Source organism: Melanostigma gelatinosum (assembly GCF_949748355.1).
Source record: "Melanostigma gelatinosum genome assembly, chromosome: 5".
In the NCBI taxonomy this organism is placed as follows: domain Eukaryota; kingdom Metazoa; phylum Chordata; class Actinopteri; order Perciformes; family Zoarcidae; genus Melanostigma; species Melanostigma gelatinosum.
The window spans coordinates 482,178-500,319 of NC_136638.1; the positions used below are offsets into that span (position 1 = coordinate 482,178).

Genomic DNA, 18,142 nt, shown 5'->3' on the forward strand with positions numbered 1-18,142 from the left:
CATGTGCATATTCCTTTTGGGAGGGAGCTTCCAATTGCTGAAACAAACAGAGAATATTTAATTCGGCCTGAAACAGCAGAAAATGGGAACATTTGAATTTTTTATGGAAATTAATTATATGTTTGGGTAAAAGTTTGGACTAACTTTATACTATGTGTATAATACTATATGTATAATCATTATTTTATAATTACATTGTAAAATATGTTGTGTTCTGCGAACTACTTGGATGGGTGGAGGGTAAATAAAACAGATAGGCACCACATATGTCAGTCCATGTGAAGCTGCGTGGAGCTCAGCTGACTGGATAAATAAAGGTTCAATTCAAATTTGCAGCAGGAGTATCCCGTGGAGCAGACAGACAGATGCCGCCCAGCTTCCTGTCATCCTGCCCGCCTCAGCAGATAGCCGCATCCTCTTGCTCCGAGCAGAGGACACGGAGCAGGCTGCAGCCATGGGACAGCGTCTCACCAGCTGGAACACTGGAGCTTGTCTGACTGAAGGTGCAGTATCCTGGCTAGATGTCTCTGTTTCGTGGTGTCTCGGGACCAGTTTTCTAAGTATAGCTTGCTGTTTAACCTTCAGGATTCAGATAAGGTCTCACTGTGTGCTCAGTGTTGGACCGCTTTCCGTTGGGTGAACACATGACCGTGTGCCTACAGAGATGAAGATGACGGTGTGGTTTGGGTGTTAGTGACTGGAATGGGTGGGGATGATGGAGTGAATATACGCCGTCCTGTGCATGAAAAATGACACAATCTCGCACTTTAGTGTTTTCTGACTTATAAGAAGGTACACGCAGTAAATAAACCCAATGTGTTTCAGGAATGAATGGAGACGACTGCTAATTTCGGCTTTATTTGATAATAATCAATATCTACCACATAAGGTTCTGAACTTGAAATCGTGTCGCATATGCTTCCATCATAACACACCGCGCCTCCCTGGACCAGACAGCATACTGTACTGAAGGTGAGGTAGATTACAGATACGGTGATTCATTTACTGTGTGTGAGCCGAATTGCAGAACAGTGCCACGTGATTAAATAGCAGGTATCCAACATGTTTTAAAGACCTTAGTAGCTGCCAACAAGTAAAGTCGCGGGAACTTGAACCATTTTCGAATGACGTCTCGTGAGAGTGATTCACCGGAGCATAGAATGACTGCGGTCAACTCAGCAGACACTTAAATTGTAGTGCACCTATACGCTGAAACTTACGGTAAACGCATTCAAACGGCGCAGATCGGGAGCGAGCGAAGGACTTTGCAAAGTTAGCGGACATATTAACGTGAGACAGCTTCCGGTTTTCTACAGACGAACATCCGGTTTTCAGAATAAGATACCAACAAAGTATACATATTGCACAATGGAAATTAGATTAAATTAATTATATTCACATTAAGTATAAAACATGCTACCTGCATCTCGTGAGTTAAAGGGAAAATACACCTAAATTGTGCGTAAAGTGTCTTTATTCTTTGATTTGAGGGTTGCTGGAAGTTAACAATACCTGACTGACAGTCAATTAAGATATCTTACAAAGCAAAAACTCTGAACTGAATTTGTATCTTCAAATGGCAAATGTTTAAGGTGCGATAAAGATGTTTTTCTCAATAATTCCACACAATGACGAATGCATAATGTTCAGGACAAAATGGGTAATATCACAATATTTAAGATGATATAAAAACTATTTTCTCAATAAGATCAGACAATGACTGAGATGTATGTGTTGAGGACATCGTTGACTCCGCCCATACTGAATATTAGACATTTATACTGTACCAATTAAGAGATATTTCATCGTAAAAGTCATACATTTGAACTGAGAAAACGTCTAATAAATGGATGTTTGAAGTATAATAAAAAGTATTTTCTCAATAAGATCAGACAATGACTGACATGTATTGTATTGAGGACATCGTTGACTCCACACATACTGAAAATTTGATATTTTTACTGTACCAATTATGAGATATTTCAAATTAAAACTCATACATTTGAAGTGAGAAAATATCTAACAAATGGATATTTGAAGTGTAATAAAAAGTATTTTCTCAATAAGATCAGACAATGACTGATATGTATGTGTTGAGGACATCGTTGACTCCTCCCATATTGAAAATGAAACATTTTTACTGTACAAATTAAGAGATATTTCAGAGTAAAAGTCCTATATTTGAACGTTCAAAAAGCTAATTTCTGAATATTTGAGGTGATATAGAAATACTTTTCTCAATAATTCCACACAATGACTGATGCATATACGTTGAGGAAATCTCTGACTACACACATACCACTGAGCAACAGTCCAGTCCTTTTTCTCCTCAGCCCAGGTAACTTAGCTCAGGCAACTTAGCCCAGATAAGACACTTCTTACGTAATTGGTAATTAAGAGATTTTTTAAAGTAAATGTCCGACATTTGTTCCAAGAAATATCCAATAACTGAATATTTGAAGAGAATATTTGAAATATTTGAAAATATTTGAAAATATGGGAGGACTCAACAATGTCTTGAAGACAAATGCATCAGCCATTGTTTGGACTTATTGAGAAAAATATTTTTGTAGCATCTTAAATATTGTGATATTACCCATTTTGTCCTGAACATTATGCATTCGTCATTGTGTGGAATTATTGAGAAAAACATCTTTATAGCACCTTAAACATTTGCCATTTGAAGATACAAATTCAGTTCAGAGTTTTTGCTTTGTAAGATATCTTAATTGACTGTCAGTCAGGTATTGTTAACTTCCAGCAACCCTCAAATCAAAGAATAAAGACACTTTACGCACAATTTAGGTGTATTTTCCCTTTAACTCAGGAGATGCAGGCAGCATGTTTCATACTTAATGTGAATATAATTCATTTAATCTCATTTCCATTATGCAATGTGTATACTTTGTTGGCATCTTATTCTGAAAACCGGATGTTCGTCTGTAGACAACCGGAAGTTGTCTCACGTTAATCTTTCCGCTAACTTTGCAAACTCCTTCACTCGCTCCCGATCTGCGCCGTTTGAATGCGTTTACCGTAAGTTTCAGCGTATAGGTGCACTACAATTTAAGTGTCTGCTGAGTTGACCACGGAGATCTGAGTGTCTGCTGACTTGACCGCAGCATAGAATGGGAGGACGGTAACCCCGCGCTACAGTCTAGGCTTCAACTAAAGACCAGCCCCGTAGTAAGGAAGGAGTGGAGCAGCTGATGCCGTGTAGAACTAAAGAAGGAACATTAATGACCTATGGAGTGGTCTCGTGTGACGTCACAGTTTAGCTGTCGGCCATGTTGGAGTACACACAAAGCCACTGGCATGCACGGCTGAGTCGCATAACCTATCGGTGGTGAACTTTTGTGCTGTCTTTGGTTGTGGCAGCAGAGCTGATAGAGACAAGAAATCATTCTTTCGTTTGCCAGCGGTCATTACACATCAAGGAAATGACACGAAGGAGCTATCCAAGCGACGTCGCGAGAAATGGCTGTCACGCATCTCTCGAGATATAAAGGAATGGAATTTGGCGTACACTAGAGTATGTGCGGATCACTTTATAAGTGGTACGTGATTGTATATACAAATTCGTTTGTGAACAGTATTTAATAAAGGAAATATAAATTAAACTTGGACATGAGAAGGTTACTGAAGCTTCATCGGCCCGTGACAGCAGTCGGTACCAGAGACGTGTCGAGCGTGTACAACAGGCGAAACACAGAGATGCAGCCTCAGCATTGCTTGATATGAGTTTAACGTCAGATCATATATATATATACACACACCGATGGATGAAGTTAGGGGTTAGTTTAAAGTTAATTCCTACACACACGCACACAACGACGTGCATGTACAATGTAAACAAACACACGTGTCTGTTTGCACTGAGTAAACATTTAATATTGCTAAATATCTGACCAGATCTGGATATATTTACCCTTCCAATGACGAGATGAGAATTCTCGACGACCGTTGCTTTGACGTCTCGGACCCATCCACTGACAAACTGATTATAAGCGTCGAGCCCTTTGTAGCACTCCAACTCGTCTTTTGTGTAAGGACTGGGGGTGTTCACGAGATACGTGTAGATGTTGGCGTAGTTTACCGATGGAAGATAAGTAGGATCGGCACTGAAACCATCTGCACTCATCGTATAGGGATCCAAGTTACCAATAACCTTCAATTTGGCCAGGTAGCGAACCTTTGATGCACTATCCAGTGATTCAAAGTATGGTATTTTCGCCGCACTTCCTTGTTTACACGCCGCCATGTAGGTTCTGTATGTACTCCAACATGGCCGACCGACCTCGTAACTAAGGAGATCGTGACGTAGGTGAGACCACTCTATAAGGTTGTGGATCCTCATTGGGAGTCCTCAGTGAGTAGAACATTGACAGTTGGTGCCTTTGGAAGAATTTCGTCTGTTCTGGAATGTAGAGGAATCGGCTTCAGTCGTGGAAAAAAAACGCAAAGATCAGCCTTCCCACGGGAAGTTGGTCAAATATTCATCAGATGGCACTGCTGCTGCTGCTGATGTAGCCTAGTTCATGCTGGAAGGCATAAGCCACGCATAGAAGTTTTGCTAAACTATTTCTGTCAGCAGTAATACATGATGGGGGTTTGTACACTTCGGCGTAATGTTAATAAAAGTGCTGTTTTAAAAAGAGAAGTTATGTGTCCCATCTGTAGGGGCAACACCTATACAAGATATATCGCATACACATTTTTCCTTAAAGTGGTGATCCTTAAGATTTGAGTTCTGGTTGATTTAGAATTTCGATATGAGTGAAAAGAATGACGTAGTAGAGTTTAGCATTCTGGAGTCGATTCAAAATTCCATACGAACATATCTTTTGTGTGCATAGTTTCATTTTTTTGTGTGTAATGGAGAAAAGTGGAATGCAGCATTTTGCCATGAATGTCACCACAGACACACAGTGTGTAACACTGCGAATATATACATGTTACAATACACATTGTGCTGCCTCCTTTGGCAAAATATAGTGACTTAACATGCATTTTTTTAAATGAAAATCTTTGAGATCGTCACTTTAACTGACATGTCATATACAATTAGGGCTTAAGATCCATCTGTACATATTTTATTTTTGTATGAATTTATTTATTCACATTTGCAGCTTGTGTGCAAGTCTGAGGATGATAATGCTCTTAACCCCATTGGATTGTGTACATTTTTCTGTTTGCGCTGTGGATTTGTTTGACCATCACAATGAACAAACAATTACCAGCCTATTTGTTTCTGTTCGAGTAGGAATATGTTTATCCATCATGCCTGCTTATTCCTGTTTGTTGATGGGGTGGAGCTGGTGTGGAGGCTATATGCTTGCTGTCTGGAGGATATTCCACTTGCATGCATTGAGCAGAAGGCAAGGAAAAAAAACTGGACAACCAGGAAGAAAACACATACACAGCTATGGAATATTCTGTGTTTTCAGTTAATCTGAGATGAATGTTGGACTTATTTGCATGTGTTGTGGACTGTAGGAACCACACAAACAGGGAGGACGGGATGACATTCAGACCAGTCACACAGTGCCAAACACGAAGGCGAATACAATACATGACATGCTGAGAGTCGAGGGGATTCACGCTTTTAAAGTGTGACGGATTCAGGAAAATATTGAAATGAAAGGGATAGTTGGTGTAGCAGGTTCTCTGCTACCCGGTGGGTCTGGGGAGCACAATGACGCCAGCACACGGTGGAATGACGGTTTCAATGTTTCTTTATTGTTTTAAACCCCAACGGGCCTGGCCGGGTGCTCTCCTGCCTCGCCTCCGAGCACACGCCGCAGGAGCTTTCCGTCCTGTCCGTCCTTGCCTCCGTCTCTACTGTGGGATTAAATACAGTCGTGAGTGAGACAATCAGGATCCCTTCCAGCTGCGCCTAATTAAGTCCCTTACGCTCCCGCTCCCACTCCCACACTCCGCCCCCTCCACAGCTGAGCCACCCACGCCCACCACCACAGTTGGATTCTATTGTTTTTGTTTGTAAATTAGACAAACCTATGGATTAATTTTGTCCATATAGAAGCATGGTGATGATGATAGTCGTTGTTGTCCATCCCATTAGGTAAGTAATGTCAGCAGCACAAAGGTAAGCACAGAGTAGAAAGCAGCAACCTTCTACAAACAGAGGAAGTGATCAAACCAAGTGGACCTCCCATTTGTCTGATGTGAACTTGTCCTGTGCCTGTCTCATGCCACTGAGCACTAAATAAAGAGCATATGAAGATATTAAAGCCACAGGTATACTGGACTTTACTGGTCCAAGCTGTCACATTCAGTTCAGTACAAAACTAGGCCTGTACAAGCAATTCAATTTCATTCATTTTGTACAGCCCAAAATCACAGATATCAAAAAGAAAATCAGAGGGCTTTACAATCTGTACACATACGACATCGTCTGTTCCTGGACCCTCACATCAGTCCATGAAGTACTCCCCCCAAAGCTGCACTGCACTGCAGCAGCCTACAACAGAATGATCCATCATGATTGTTCCTGTGGTCTTTAAGAAGCTATTCATGAGAAAGTAACATGCTGTCAGTCACCAGTGACAACTCCAGTGGTGATTCAGTGTAGTTAGTTCACTCTGTAGATTAGACTCATTCCAACATGTACTGAACATCTCTATTGTCCTTTAAAGTAGGCAGGCCAGAGTCAAAGATTTCCATCACACAAAGGAGTCCACTGACACGGTAAGAACATGCATACCCAGAAGCCTTTCACAGTGCGGTAACAGTGCAACACATGCCGCCATTGAATATCTTAAATTTAATAAATAGAAGTAGAATTAACTTCACATAACTACTCATGTTAAGTCTATAATGTTACACTTTCAACATTATTTGTTGAATAACAAATAATGCTGAGCAACGCAATGTAGCCGTGAAGCTCTGAACACACACACACACGTCGTTGGGAGACGATTCTGCCGAGGTCATGATGATGCTGAGTCATCTCTGCTGCTGAGTCATCTCTGCTGCTTCCAGCTCTGTGCCTCTTTAAGCTGTGAGTGCGTGTCAGGGAGAGAGACTGGCCATGCACAAAGAACCTTCATCTCAGCGTCAGTATCTTTCTTTCATCTGTTCTTGCACATCCATCGTCATCAATTGAATATAACAATAAGTGATTTTGTTCGGTTGAATAGGAAGGAATGTATAATTCTGCTGGTTCATAAAAGTTGTGGCCGCCAGGGGCATTGTTTAGTCACCAGTTTGGTGTCCATCCACTGGACAAACAGCAACTTCTCCACTCGTAGCCATCTGATGTCTCCCCCGCTTGGCCTTCTTTACCAGTTTGTTGTCTTTGGTGGCAGGGAAACCCCTAGCACCCCAGCCCCAGTCTCTCAAGGTGTCCCACAAGGTTCGGTACTCGGTTCCCTCCTCTTTATCCTCTACTTGCTCCCCCTTGGCAACATCATTAAAAAAGGGCCTCCTGCCCCGACTCACTCCCAACCTTAGATCCGCCGACGCCAACCTCCCCCAGGGCCTTTGTGGTGGAAAAATGATTTCAGCCACTGCTGAGTCTTTGTAAGCTGAAATGAAGAATATTGTCAAACAGAACTTGTCTTTTAAAAGTATTTATTCTCTGGCCAGAGAAGAGGCACAGTTACACAGTCACTCAGACTATGTAGAAGTGTGCACTACAAAAGTAAAAATCACACAGGCCCCCACCCTTCAATTGAAGGGTGGGGGCCTGTGTACTGGAACAGCATGTTTCAGGCTGTGCAGGCCATGGTAGTAAAGCATAAGAGGTAGGTGCTTAACAGACACGGATATATACGTTTTATCCTTTGGGCACAGAACATGTGAATATACATTAGGTACTTGTTATCCAACACATGATGCAAGCATATGACAGACTGTTTCACAACAAGTATATAAAACAGTTCTACTTATGAGAATATAAGATACTCATAAGAATATCAAGTTCCCATGATACAAACAGCAAGATACATTTGAGCACGTATGTTAACACAAAGGACGAAGGCGTCCTGAGTTCAGAGCTAAAGTACAGGACATTTTCCATCACCCCTTCTCCATTGCTGCCCCCTCCCTCTGGAGCTGTCTCCCCCCCCAGCACCTCAGACATTCTCCATCACTCACCACTCAAAACTGCACTGAAAACTCGCCGATTTAAATCTGCTTTTAAGCTGTAATACTAGTTATGTATGTTCCTTACTCTTATGTTCATATTCATATTGCTTTTATTGTTTCTGTTTTTACCATGTAAAGTACCCTTTAAAGCACAAGACAAAATGAATGTATTATTATTATTACTGTGAATAAATGAAGCTGAGTACTTGATTTCATTTATTAATCATCATTAAAGCACTTGCTGTACTGTGAATTCAACTTTTTTTGATTTCACAAAGACGGTGACGTAAAATAAGCTGTTTTGAAGGTGTTCAGGGCTGAGTGCTAATGATAGAGGATGTAGGCCTGCTATCAATGCCACCCTAGACTCAGCAGCGGATCAAATCATTTGAACCACCCTAAAACATTTCTGAGGGATAAAGTGCTGATAAATGTGTGTGTGTGCGTGTGTGTGTGTGTGAGGGGCGTTATTGGACCCTGATAAGCCAGCGGGAGGGCAACACTGATAAGCTACGATATGTAAACTCAGTCTCTACCTGTGTGTCTGCATATATTTTTGTCAGCACATTCACAATGAGATGGTATGTGTTGTATACACATAATTACATACATATGTTAATATCTAGTATGTACATAAGTTCCCTTGTTTGATCTGTTTCTCTTTTTCTTCTCACACACTGTCTCTGAGCCTCTGTGTAGACAGACAGAAAAGGTCTGGCTCAGGGGAACCCCCCTCCACTGTACAGGGAGGGCACACGCTGTCTGCTGGTTTGAGCTTCTTATCCAACGCACACATTTTTACATTGCTTATCAACCAAATCTCAACAGCTTTTTTTCTGTGTTTTTGTTGCCACACCACATTGACTTTCACATGTTTGGATGTGTCCACCGTTGACCGGCAGGAACATGGTAAGAACTACTGTATCTATTTGCCAGCTATCATGGGGCGACGTGGCTCAGTGGTAGAGCAGGGTCGTCCTTCAGAGGATCAGCGGTTCCATCACCGGCTCCACCAGTCCATGTCCATGTGTCCTTGGGCAAGACACTTAACCCCAAATTGCTGTGCCTGCGATGTATGAATGTGTGTGATGGGTAGGTGGCACCTTGCATGGTAGCCCCTGCCATCAGTGTATGAATGGGTGTGAATGATGTCATGAAGTGTGAAAGTGATTGAAATGTTCAGAAGACTAGAAAAGCACGATACAAGTACAGAACATTTATCAGGCATAAAGACATGCTACAAGGTTTCTGTATTTTGCAAGGCCTGTGCATTTGTAAGAGTTTATAGGTATGGCAAAATTACACAAATTGCATATTTAAATAAAGGTATTTAAAGTAAATGCATCACTACAAGATAAATGGGCTGTACAAACTTGTGCATGTCATGCATGTGCAGTGTATCTTTGTGTGGTATCTGTTGATGCTCGCTACATGGTTTAATCCACGGTAGGAAATTCACATATTTTTTGGGGGCCATTTTTGCCCCCACTGACTGAAATCCAGGGCATTTTCAAAAAATTGGGGGCATTTTTTGAAACTTGTGAAATAACATTTAACCTTTGTTCAAAATAATAAATATACTTATTTAGGCTTACAATATATGAGCAATTGTCATCAAATGGCAATAATAAGACGATTAGGCAGTAGTCTACAGATTCAAAGTGTTTTCTTAGATTTATTGAACAAAAAACAAACAAATCAGACAATCACATTCAATTTATTCTTATTTCTTTGTGGTTATTTGTTGTTATTATTAAATGTTTAAAACAACTATTAACAATTATTAAGTAAACGATGCCTTGATTACATATACATCAGTCTATTTTTGTAGCACCTCAAATATTGTGATATTACCCATTTTTGTGCTGAACTTATGCATGAGTCATTGTGTGGAATTTTTGAGAAAAACATTTTTATAGCACCTTACAATTTTTAAAAATTAGTTTTTACTTCGTAAAATATCTTAATTGACTGTCAGTCAGGTATTATTCATTTCCAGCAACCCTCAAATCAAAGAATAAAGACACTTTAGGTGTATTTTCCCTTTAACTCACGAGATGCAGGCAGCATGTTTTATACTTAATGTGAATATAATTCATTTAATCTAATTTCCATTATGCAATATGTATTCTTTGTTGGCATCTTATTCTGAAAACAGGATGTTCGTCTGAAGAAACCGGATGTTGTCTCACGGTAATCTTTCCGCTAACTTTCAAAGTCCTTCGCTCGCTCCCGATCTGCGCCGTTTAAATGAGTTTACCGTGAATGTCAGCATAGAGGTGCACTAACATTTAAGTGTCTGCTGAGTTGACCACAGTCTCACAGTCTCAGGTCTGATGAAGAAGCGCTCTGTTTTTTCCGGGGGCATTTTTTGCCCCTCCTAGTGATATCAGGGGCAAAATGATATTTCTTTGGGGCAGTTTTGCCCTTTGCCCTCGTGTATTTCCGACGCTGGTTTAATCGCAAAATTCAACAATGAATTCAAAAGTAGTGTATTGCACACTTTTATTTTGAAAGTACTGCTATATGAACAAAAGTGCAAAAACATTTGGTTTGCAAACACTTTAAACAAATAAGGTTCTTTTTAACAGCAGTATTCCTTTTACATACTGTGACAGAACGATGCAGGGGACATGTTCAAAAGGCAGATGTCTCGCAGCAGCAATCATATTTCTTGCAGCGATGTCCAGCAGTCTCCAATGAGAGCAACAGTTGGTGCACGTTATAACGCCATCGCTTTTGTAGTCCTCTCCTTTTCATACAACTCGTGTATTTTTCTTGTGAGGGTGCGTCTTGAGGCTACGTGCCGTCATTCGTTGCGATCCGAAAGGTGCGTTCACACCAAACGCGACGCGAACGCACCTTGAGAACGTTCCATCTTCCACAATACTAATACTAACATTAATCAGCTGCAGTTTGTATCCACTTCTCTGTGGCATTTGTTAGCTTGTCTTGCTTTTGTTTATCTATATCTCTCCCACACGCTGCATCAACGTAGTCTGCCGAAGACTTCCTCCACCGCTACCAGTGAGCAACAGACCTTCAAAATAATAATTTTTAAAAATGCGTTAATGCGTGATAACATAATTGTCGGCGTTAATTCATTAATGCGTGATAGCGATAATAACGAGTTAACTTGCCCAGCACTAATATTAATATATTGTGTTGTATTTAACTGACTATGTGGTTTCTTTTGTGTCTGATGTGGTCTGTCCTCATAGTGAAGAATAGAGAAGACCCTTCAGTGTTTTTTTTGTACCCTAAACTGTTATGCTGTGTTACACCACAATTCACGGGGTGTTATTTGCTTCATTCGCGTCATTCGCAACGCTGGTCTCGCCGGGGACTATTGGTACAGCACATTAACTAACACACATGTCTACTGTTTAAGTTTACTGTTCGTAGCATGCTAACAAGCTAGCAGCCTCGCCCGCATGATGATCATAACATGATATTAATGGTATGGTAATAATATTTCGGTTTGCAATACTGGAATAAAGTAGTTCAAGTACTTACAGAGTACGTCGTTAGCCTGAAGCCTCGTTTATTCCGTCAGCTCGTTCACTTCCTCATCACTCAGTAAGAGCTAGCTAGCTCAAACCTTGTCGTGTTTCCAGCCTCTAACTTAGAACAATGCAGAGTCCGTGCGCATGCGTATTCCAGCAGTAAACACTGAGTTGCATTTTAGTGAACATATACAGACATAATGTGCTCTGCTCTCATTATGATGTCCTGGGAGCTTCTTGTGGACAGCACACAGTCTATAGTTCCATATTTACGACGTTTTATATGAGACATTGAATGCATTGAAATAACGTCTTCGTGTAGACCACATATGAACGGACAGCGGAATATGATTTTGGAGAAATACGTTTAAAGTAACCAAAATCGCGTCTCTTTCAACCTACAACTGAACAAACCATCAATATTTTAAAACAAATTGCTGTTTTGTGACACGTTGATATTGTTACCGTAATTTAGCCGGTTCAAAAGACGGTTAAAATACGTCTTAGACGTTCAGACCCCATATCAACGCTTTTTCAACCAGAAATCAACGTTGAAATCCGGGTTAGTGCTCACTGGGTTAAGCAAATGAGCTAACAAGTTTTCTAACTGGCCATTTGCTAACTGACTTTAGTACTTTGTTCACGGTCATTTAGCAAACTCTTGTTAGCTTTGCTCAACCACTATCTAATAAATTCACACAGTTTATTCAAAAGACATGTTTGTAACACTGAGTCTTATCACTGCCTGTAAGGCATTTTTCTTTTGTGGAACAGTTTTCAAGGCAAAAAATGAGTGTCTCTCTTTCTTCCTTCTTTTCTTTGAAATATCTGAAAGGTCACTTCATATGGACATATCTTCCTCCCTTTCTCTGTTTCCTAGACCTACTCTTGATGTTGACCAGTCTGCAACAGAAGGCTTGATGATGATTTGAACCAACCACAAAGCTTGTACGTTTTTTAAACTTATACTATGCCTCTGTCTCAATTGACTGAGGTTAGGGCTGGGAGGTGTTACTACTGGCTTAAATGTTCTTTATTATTCTCATAAAAACTCTTGTCCAGAAGCTATGAGTGTGTGTGTTGTATGCATTTTTAAGTATCGCGTTGGAAACGCTGTATGACAATGCCATAATTCGCTAAAACTTCCTCAATTGTGCACAAAAGTTGTTATGCTAGCTTGAGGTGTTTTTTGCTTGCTTTGTTGAGAAAGAGTTGATGCACTACATCTGTTATGGAAACGCATTTGCCGAATAAATTCGGACTAAGAGAACATTTAACTCACATGACTGATCAGTCATCTTCAGTGTTCTTTCTGGATATTCGAATATTCTTGGTCTCCAGACAGCATTAAACATGGCCGATTCTAGCAGACGTGAAAGAATTACTAATTGCCGTATTGAAACAAATTCTCCATTCATTCATCGCACATGAATTCGATTAAATTTCCAGTTACGGTTCCAGTTTGCAACCTCTACTCTGTTTACTAGCAGATTGCAGCCATGCCTAAAGCATAGTCTATACGCGACGTTCTGACGAAACTACTCAACTTAATTATTAAATCTAATCTTTCTCTCTTCATGACTCAGACCGAACCTACGTTATGACTGAATTACAAGATTCTGGGGTGGTGGATAATCCCTCGCCCTACATAATCTTTGTGGTGGTCTTCCTCTTCTTCCTCACCGGACTGCTTGGCTTCCTCGTCTGCCACCTAATGAAGAAGAAGGGCTACCGCTGCCGCACTGGAGAGATGAACGATGAAGAGGAGAAGCTTGGAGAAAATGAAGACGGTGGGTTGAGAATAGATAAGGTCACAAGTACCTAAAGGGACACTGAACAGGTTCATTCAATTTACTAGTCTCGCGGAGTGCTATTCAGCCTGTGCATAATGTTTGTTGGGCTCTGTAGAAGTTTTCAAATGTCATCAGGGTTATCAAGTGCTGAAAGACCACACATTCCCAGCAGAAAGTCTGCGTGTTTAAAAGAATGGGCAATTACCAGTGTTGGGAACGATAAAGCGGGGCACCACACTGAGAACAGGGACCAACTACCAAACTATAAACTGAGTCTCATAATTAGTGTTCACTCACGATCACGTCAATAGTCAAAGGCCTATTATACATTCAGAGTGAACAGTGAAGGTGTGAGTGCGAGCAACAGGCCACATATCAGCTATTCACAATACACAAAGTAATCAAACACAGCTGCTCTTTAAAGTATAACAGAGTTTATTATGTTCCAATGTCAACTAATATCGAAACTAACAACTAGAGCGAGAGAGAGGCTACGTCACGTGGCACTACACGTTGAAGATAGGTCGGACTGTCAAAATGGAGGTGTAGTTTCACTCGTGACCACACCTCTCGAGACCTAAAATTGCGAGAGACAATCGAAATCGTGATCTGCATGAGGTAGTTACCTCAACCTGTATATACACATATATAGCTAATGCTATACTGTATGTGTGTGTTAGTAGAAGAAGAGCAAAAGCAAACAAAACAAATCCTCCGAAACAAAGCAGATCCTTACAACCGCGGTGGAATACGGATTACCATTTGATCACAGAAACCCGGATGACGATCTTACTCGCCCAGCCGCGGTTCTGACCTTTGAACTGCTAAAATAGCAACTACTGTCCCCACTAGCGGTCACTGATCAATCTCAAAACACGATTGCAGCAGTATGAAATGCACATCTTCTACACAACATTAACGATCTTGGTCGTTCTTGGCGATTATTGAGCGTACACAACACCAATAATAACAGCAACTTAAACAAGATAATAAACGCACGATGACCTAAATCTGCCCAGACTCACTAAGCTCAACATCTTACATTGAGATGACTTCTTAATGGTCCTTCTCTGTTAAACTCAGGCTGCGCAGCTCTCAATCGAGCATTACATAGACTTTGTACTGGGGAGCTGGCAGTGTATGTCTGGACCAACTTATTTGAACATTTTTGCATTCTCAAGTAGGCCTACAACTCTTCCGCTTAATGTCCGAGTTCAGGGTTGCAGTGCATGTGTGAAAGAAACATTACTCTATACACAAATACTATACAAAAAAACGATTTGGTCTTCTTTGAAATCTGAATCACAAGTGCTCTCACACACACTGATTTAATCAAACATAAACTTACTTTGATACATAAAACTATATATGCACACTGTAACAGGAAGGCACGGAGGACAGAAAGTAGTGGCAGCGCAGCAATCACAGGCAGAGTCAGTATTGCAGGTTTTTAATCCACCAAACCTCAACCACCACAAAACAGAAAATGTAGCTCCTTCCAGAGCTCGATCAGTGAACTCTATAACTAAACTAAAACAGCCGGGCCGCTAGCCGACTTACCGGGCTCAATCTTGTTCTCCTCTCGGCGGCTCCTTTCTGCTCAGTTTCCCTCCTAGCCTTTTGTTCCCCTCCCTGATGAGGAGATCCAGATCAGGTGTGTCTCTTCCCACACCTGATCTTAATGCTCATCAAGGAGAGGGTGGCGCCTTCTGGCAGGAATGTAGCTGCCAGCCACTACCCTGCCCCTCAGGCCCTTACAACACGTATCAGCATTCATACACTTGTAAACACACAAACACAGCTAAAGATAGTGGAGTTCTCTGAATGGCATGATGACTATTTGAAAAAAAAAACACTTGCCCCAAGGCAAATGAGGGATAGCTCTAAAGCTCTCGTCTCTTCTTGTGAACTTGAGTGAACCAATCCTTTAACAGTGTTGGTTGACAAACCAATCTGGACCAGTTTAGGCAAAATGTAAAAGCTGAGGGTTTAATCTGTTTGTTGTTCTGCTGTGTTTCAGATGAAGTCGAAGAGAACCAGGACACAGTGGAGCAGATCCTCAAATGCATTATTGAAAATGAAGGTGACCAAAGAATTGCTGAATAGTAGTTTGGATTGAATATTGTTTCATTTACTTCAAGTTGAAATTAAAAGTCATCAACATTAATCTATTCACTTCTTTGCTGCTACACTGTGATCTGTATCCGGATCCTGTTCTGGGGATGATACATGTGATGGATAAAAACGACATATCCTGCAATAAATAATGCACTTGCCCTGCAATTTTACTCTTATCAGAGGAGATCAGTATGTATCGGCCATCTACCAGTACTTATTTAGTGCGACTCTTTCATGGGTTCTTCCTGTTGTTTCCTCCAGCTAACATGGAAGCCTTCAATGAAATGTTTGGGAACCATGTGCACCATGACCCCGGGTAAGCTCATCCAACAGTCTGTATTCGTGTGATACATTTCTGTCTGTTGACTGCATGGTAATGTCACAAGGACACAACTATTTCTTTTTTAGCATCAAGCTCCATAAATCCTGGAATCTCCTAAAATGAACACGAACAACATGTTTTTTCCTCATTAGTAGCTTGAATGTCGCTGAGCAGTCACACTACTTAACGGTTTCCCATATGTGATATATTCAATCAAATGATAATCAATCATTTTAAAACCAGCATTCAGGAACATGTATTCATGCCTCAAGGGTGCACAATTTTAATTTTAAAGACTGCTAATCACAGATTTTGCCTTGTCATCACCAATATTAATATTCTGACAGACTAAAGCAATTTGATTTTCTAACTTTAATTGTTTAACATTGCCAAAATTATGTGCCAGACAACACCAAATGTTGGGTTACATGCAGCCCGGAGAAGCGTAATTGCAGCTTTAGACGACACACATGACATACTATACACATACACATACATAAGAATGATGTTCATGGCAATACTAATGATAATGTTGATGTCCAGGTTGCTTAAGGAGTCCGTTGGTGGTGTTCCTCCCCATCACCACACAGTCCACTCAGGTACCGAACACAACTCCTGTCACCTCTGTGCCCAGGTCCGATCTAAAAGGGGCCGAAGACAAAGTCGAAGCCATCGCTTTAAACAACGACCGAGAGAGCAGACTATCTTCTCTGTTGGCAGGTAGCAAACAATGCAACCACTTAAGCAGAGTGCAAGTTTGGATAGAGTAGCAGAATTATTTAATCCTGAATGTATCAAAATCCTTTCAGGTTCCGGGTGACGCACAGTGATAAGAAGCTTCACGGAGGTCCTAATCCATTGGTCAGTTCAGGAGACCAGCTGAATCAATCCCAGGACAGCGAGGAGCGGAAGGAAGGCGGGTACAATCTGAGAAGCATGTTCAAGGATGTCCGATCGCCTTCAGAGGCCTCTAATGGGGTTACTGTGAATGTGGGAAAACGCAGGAAGAGTGTAACCATATTTGGGTTTAGGCGGGCCAGCGACCCCGTTGGCATTAAAGTAGGAGAAGGGACAGGAAGGGAGACTGGAGGTGTTAGATTCGCTCTTCAGCAGCAACCTGTAGTGCTGGAGGAACTGTTGCAGGCAGAGAACATTGAAGTTGCTCATGGAAGTGATACTAAACCTGGTATCAAACCTGAAACCGATCCCTCTCAGAGTCAAACTCCTGCTTCACCTCAACGTGCGGCTAAAATGTCAGGTTCTGTTAATTCTCCCTCTTCCCAAAGTAAGGATCTGGCCCATGCTCCTGAGAATGGCTCTAAACATAGGCCTAGTCCTGAACCTGGTACAAACCATATGTTCAAACCTTCCGTTGGGACTTCCGCAGCTTCTGCCCCCAGCTCTCTTCCCATTCCATCTCTTGCTTTATCTGGACATTTATTTAAGACAACAGAGAAAGAAGGAGATGTTGGTGAGGATAAGGTGTTAAAAAATGAAGAGACATATGATCCTGGACCGCTACAGACCTCTACACCCATTGCCCCCATGCCTGGAGCCATTCCAGGTTTCACTCCTGTCATTCCTACTGGTCAACCTGAACCCTGTTCGAGCCCAGGTTTTTCAGTTACCCAAACTCCCCCTGACCCAAGCTCTGGCCCAGATCTGCAATCAGGTGTTGATGCAAGCCTTGCTTTAATAAGCTTAGGTTCATCTCCTCCATCTTCGTTATCAATCAAGACCCTATCTTCATCCTCTTCATTAAAAATGCCCATATCACCCGTGGGGGTCACACCAAGCCCCAAACTAAGCTCAATGAATACACCATCAGAGGCCTCAAGCCCCAAACTCTCATCAGGTCCAGCGATGACTAGCCAGGCCCCTGTTCCATCTTCATCCTTTGGAAAAAGTGCAAGTCCATTACAAGCACCAACTCCCTTACCTCTTACTGCTAGCTCCAAACTTGACACCATACCAGTATCACCACGAACCCCCTCTTCTCCAGCTGACCAAAACCTGTCCTTTGGATGTTCACCTCGTCTGACTTTGAAGTCAGGAAGTGTGGTGTCTGTAGCATCTATGACCAGAGGGGGTATGATTTCAAGCCCATTATCTCTAAAGGAACAAAAGCTGGAAGGAGCCAGAACCCCGAAGACGGAAGAAAAGACAGAAATAGGGATTCTCAAAACAGCTAAACTTTCACCAGTTGAGGAAGATTCTAAAGGTTCTGCCCTTTACTCTCCCACTGATCAGCTTTCTAAAGACAGACTGAGCAGTTTGCCTCTGTCACCTTCCAG

The 18,142-nt window shown here is 41.5% G+C and overlaps 1 protein-coding gene across 1 annotated transcript; it reads left to right on the plus strand.

The window, feature by feature from the left end:
- Nucleotides 1–431: 431 nt before the first annotated feature.
- rell2 (RELT like 2) lies at nt 432–17,719 on the plus strand (the record flags this gene model as incomplete). The annotated part of the gene is made up of 8 exons (XM_079268734.1): nt 432–503; nt 12,496–12,563; nt 13,202–13,405; nt 15,429–15,491; nt 15,788–15,842; nt 16,392–16,568; nt 16,658–17,193; nt 17,586–17,719. Exons 3-8 carry the CDS (start codon nt 13,216–13,218, stop codon nt 17,717–17,719), a joined length of 1,155 nt encoding a protein of 384 aa, XP_079124860.1. The 5' UTR covers nt 432–503; nt 12,496–12,563; nt 13,202–13,215.
- Between the last annotated feature and the right edge of the window lie 423 nt (nt 17,720–18,142).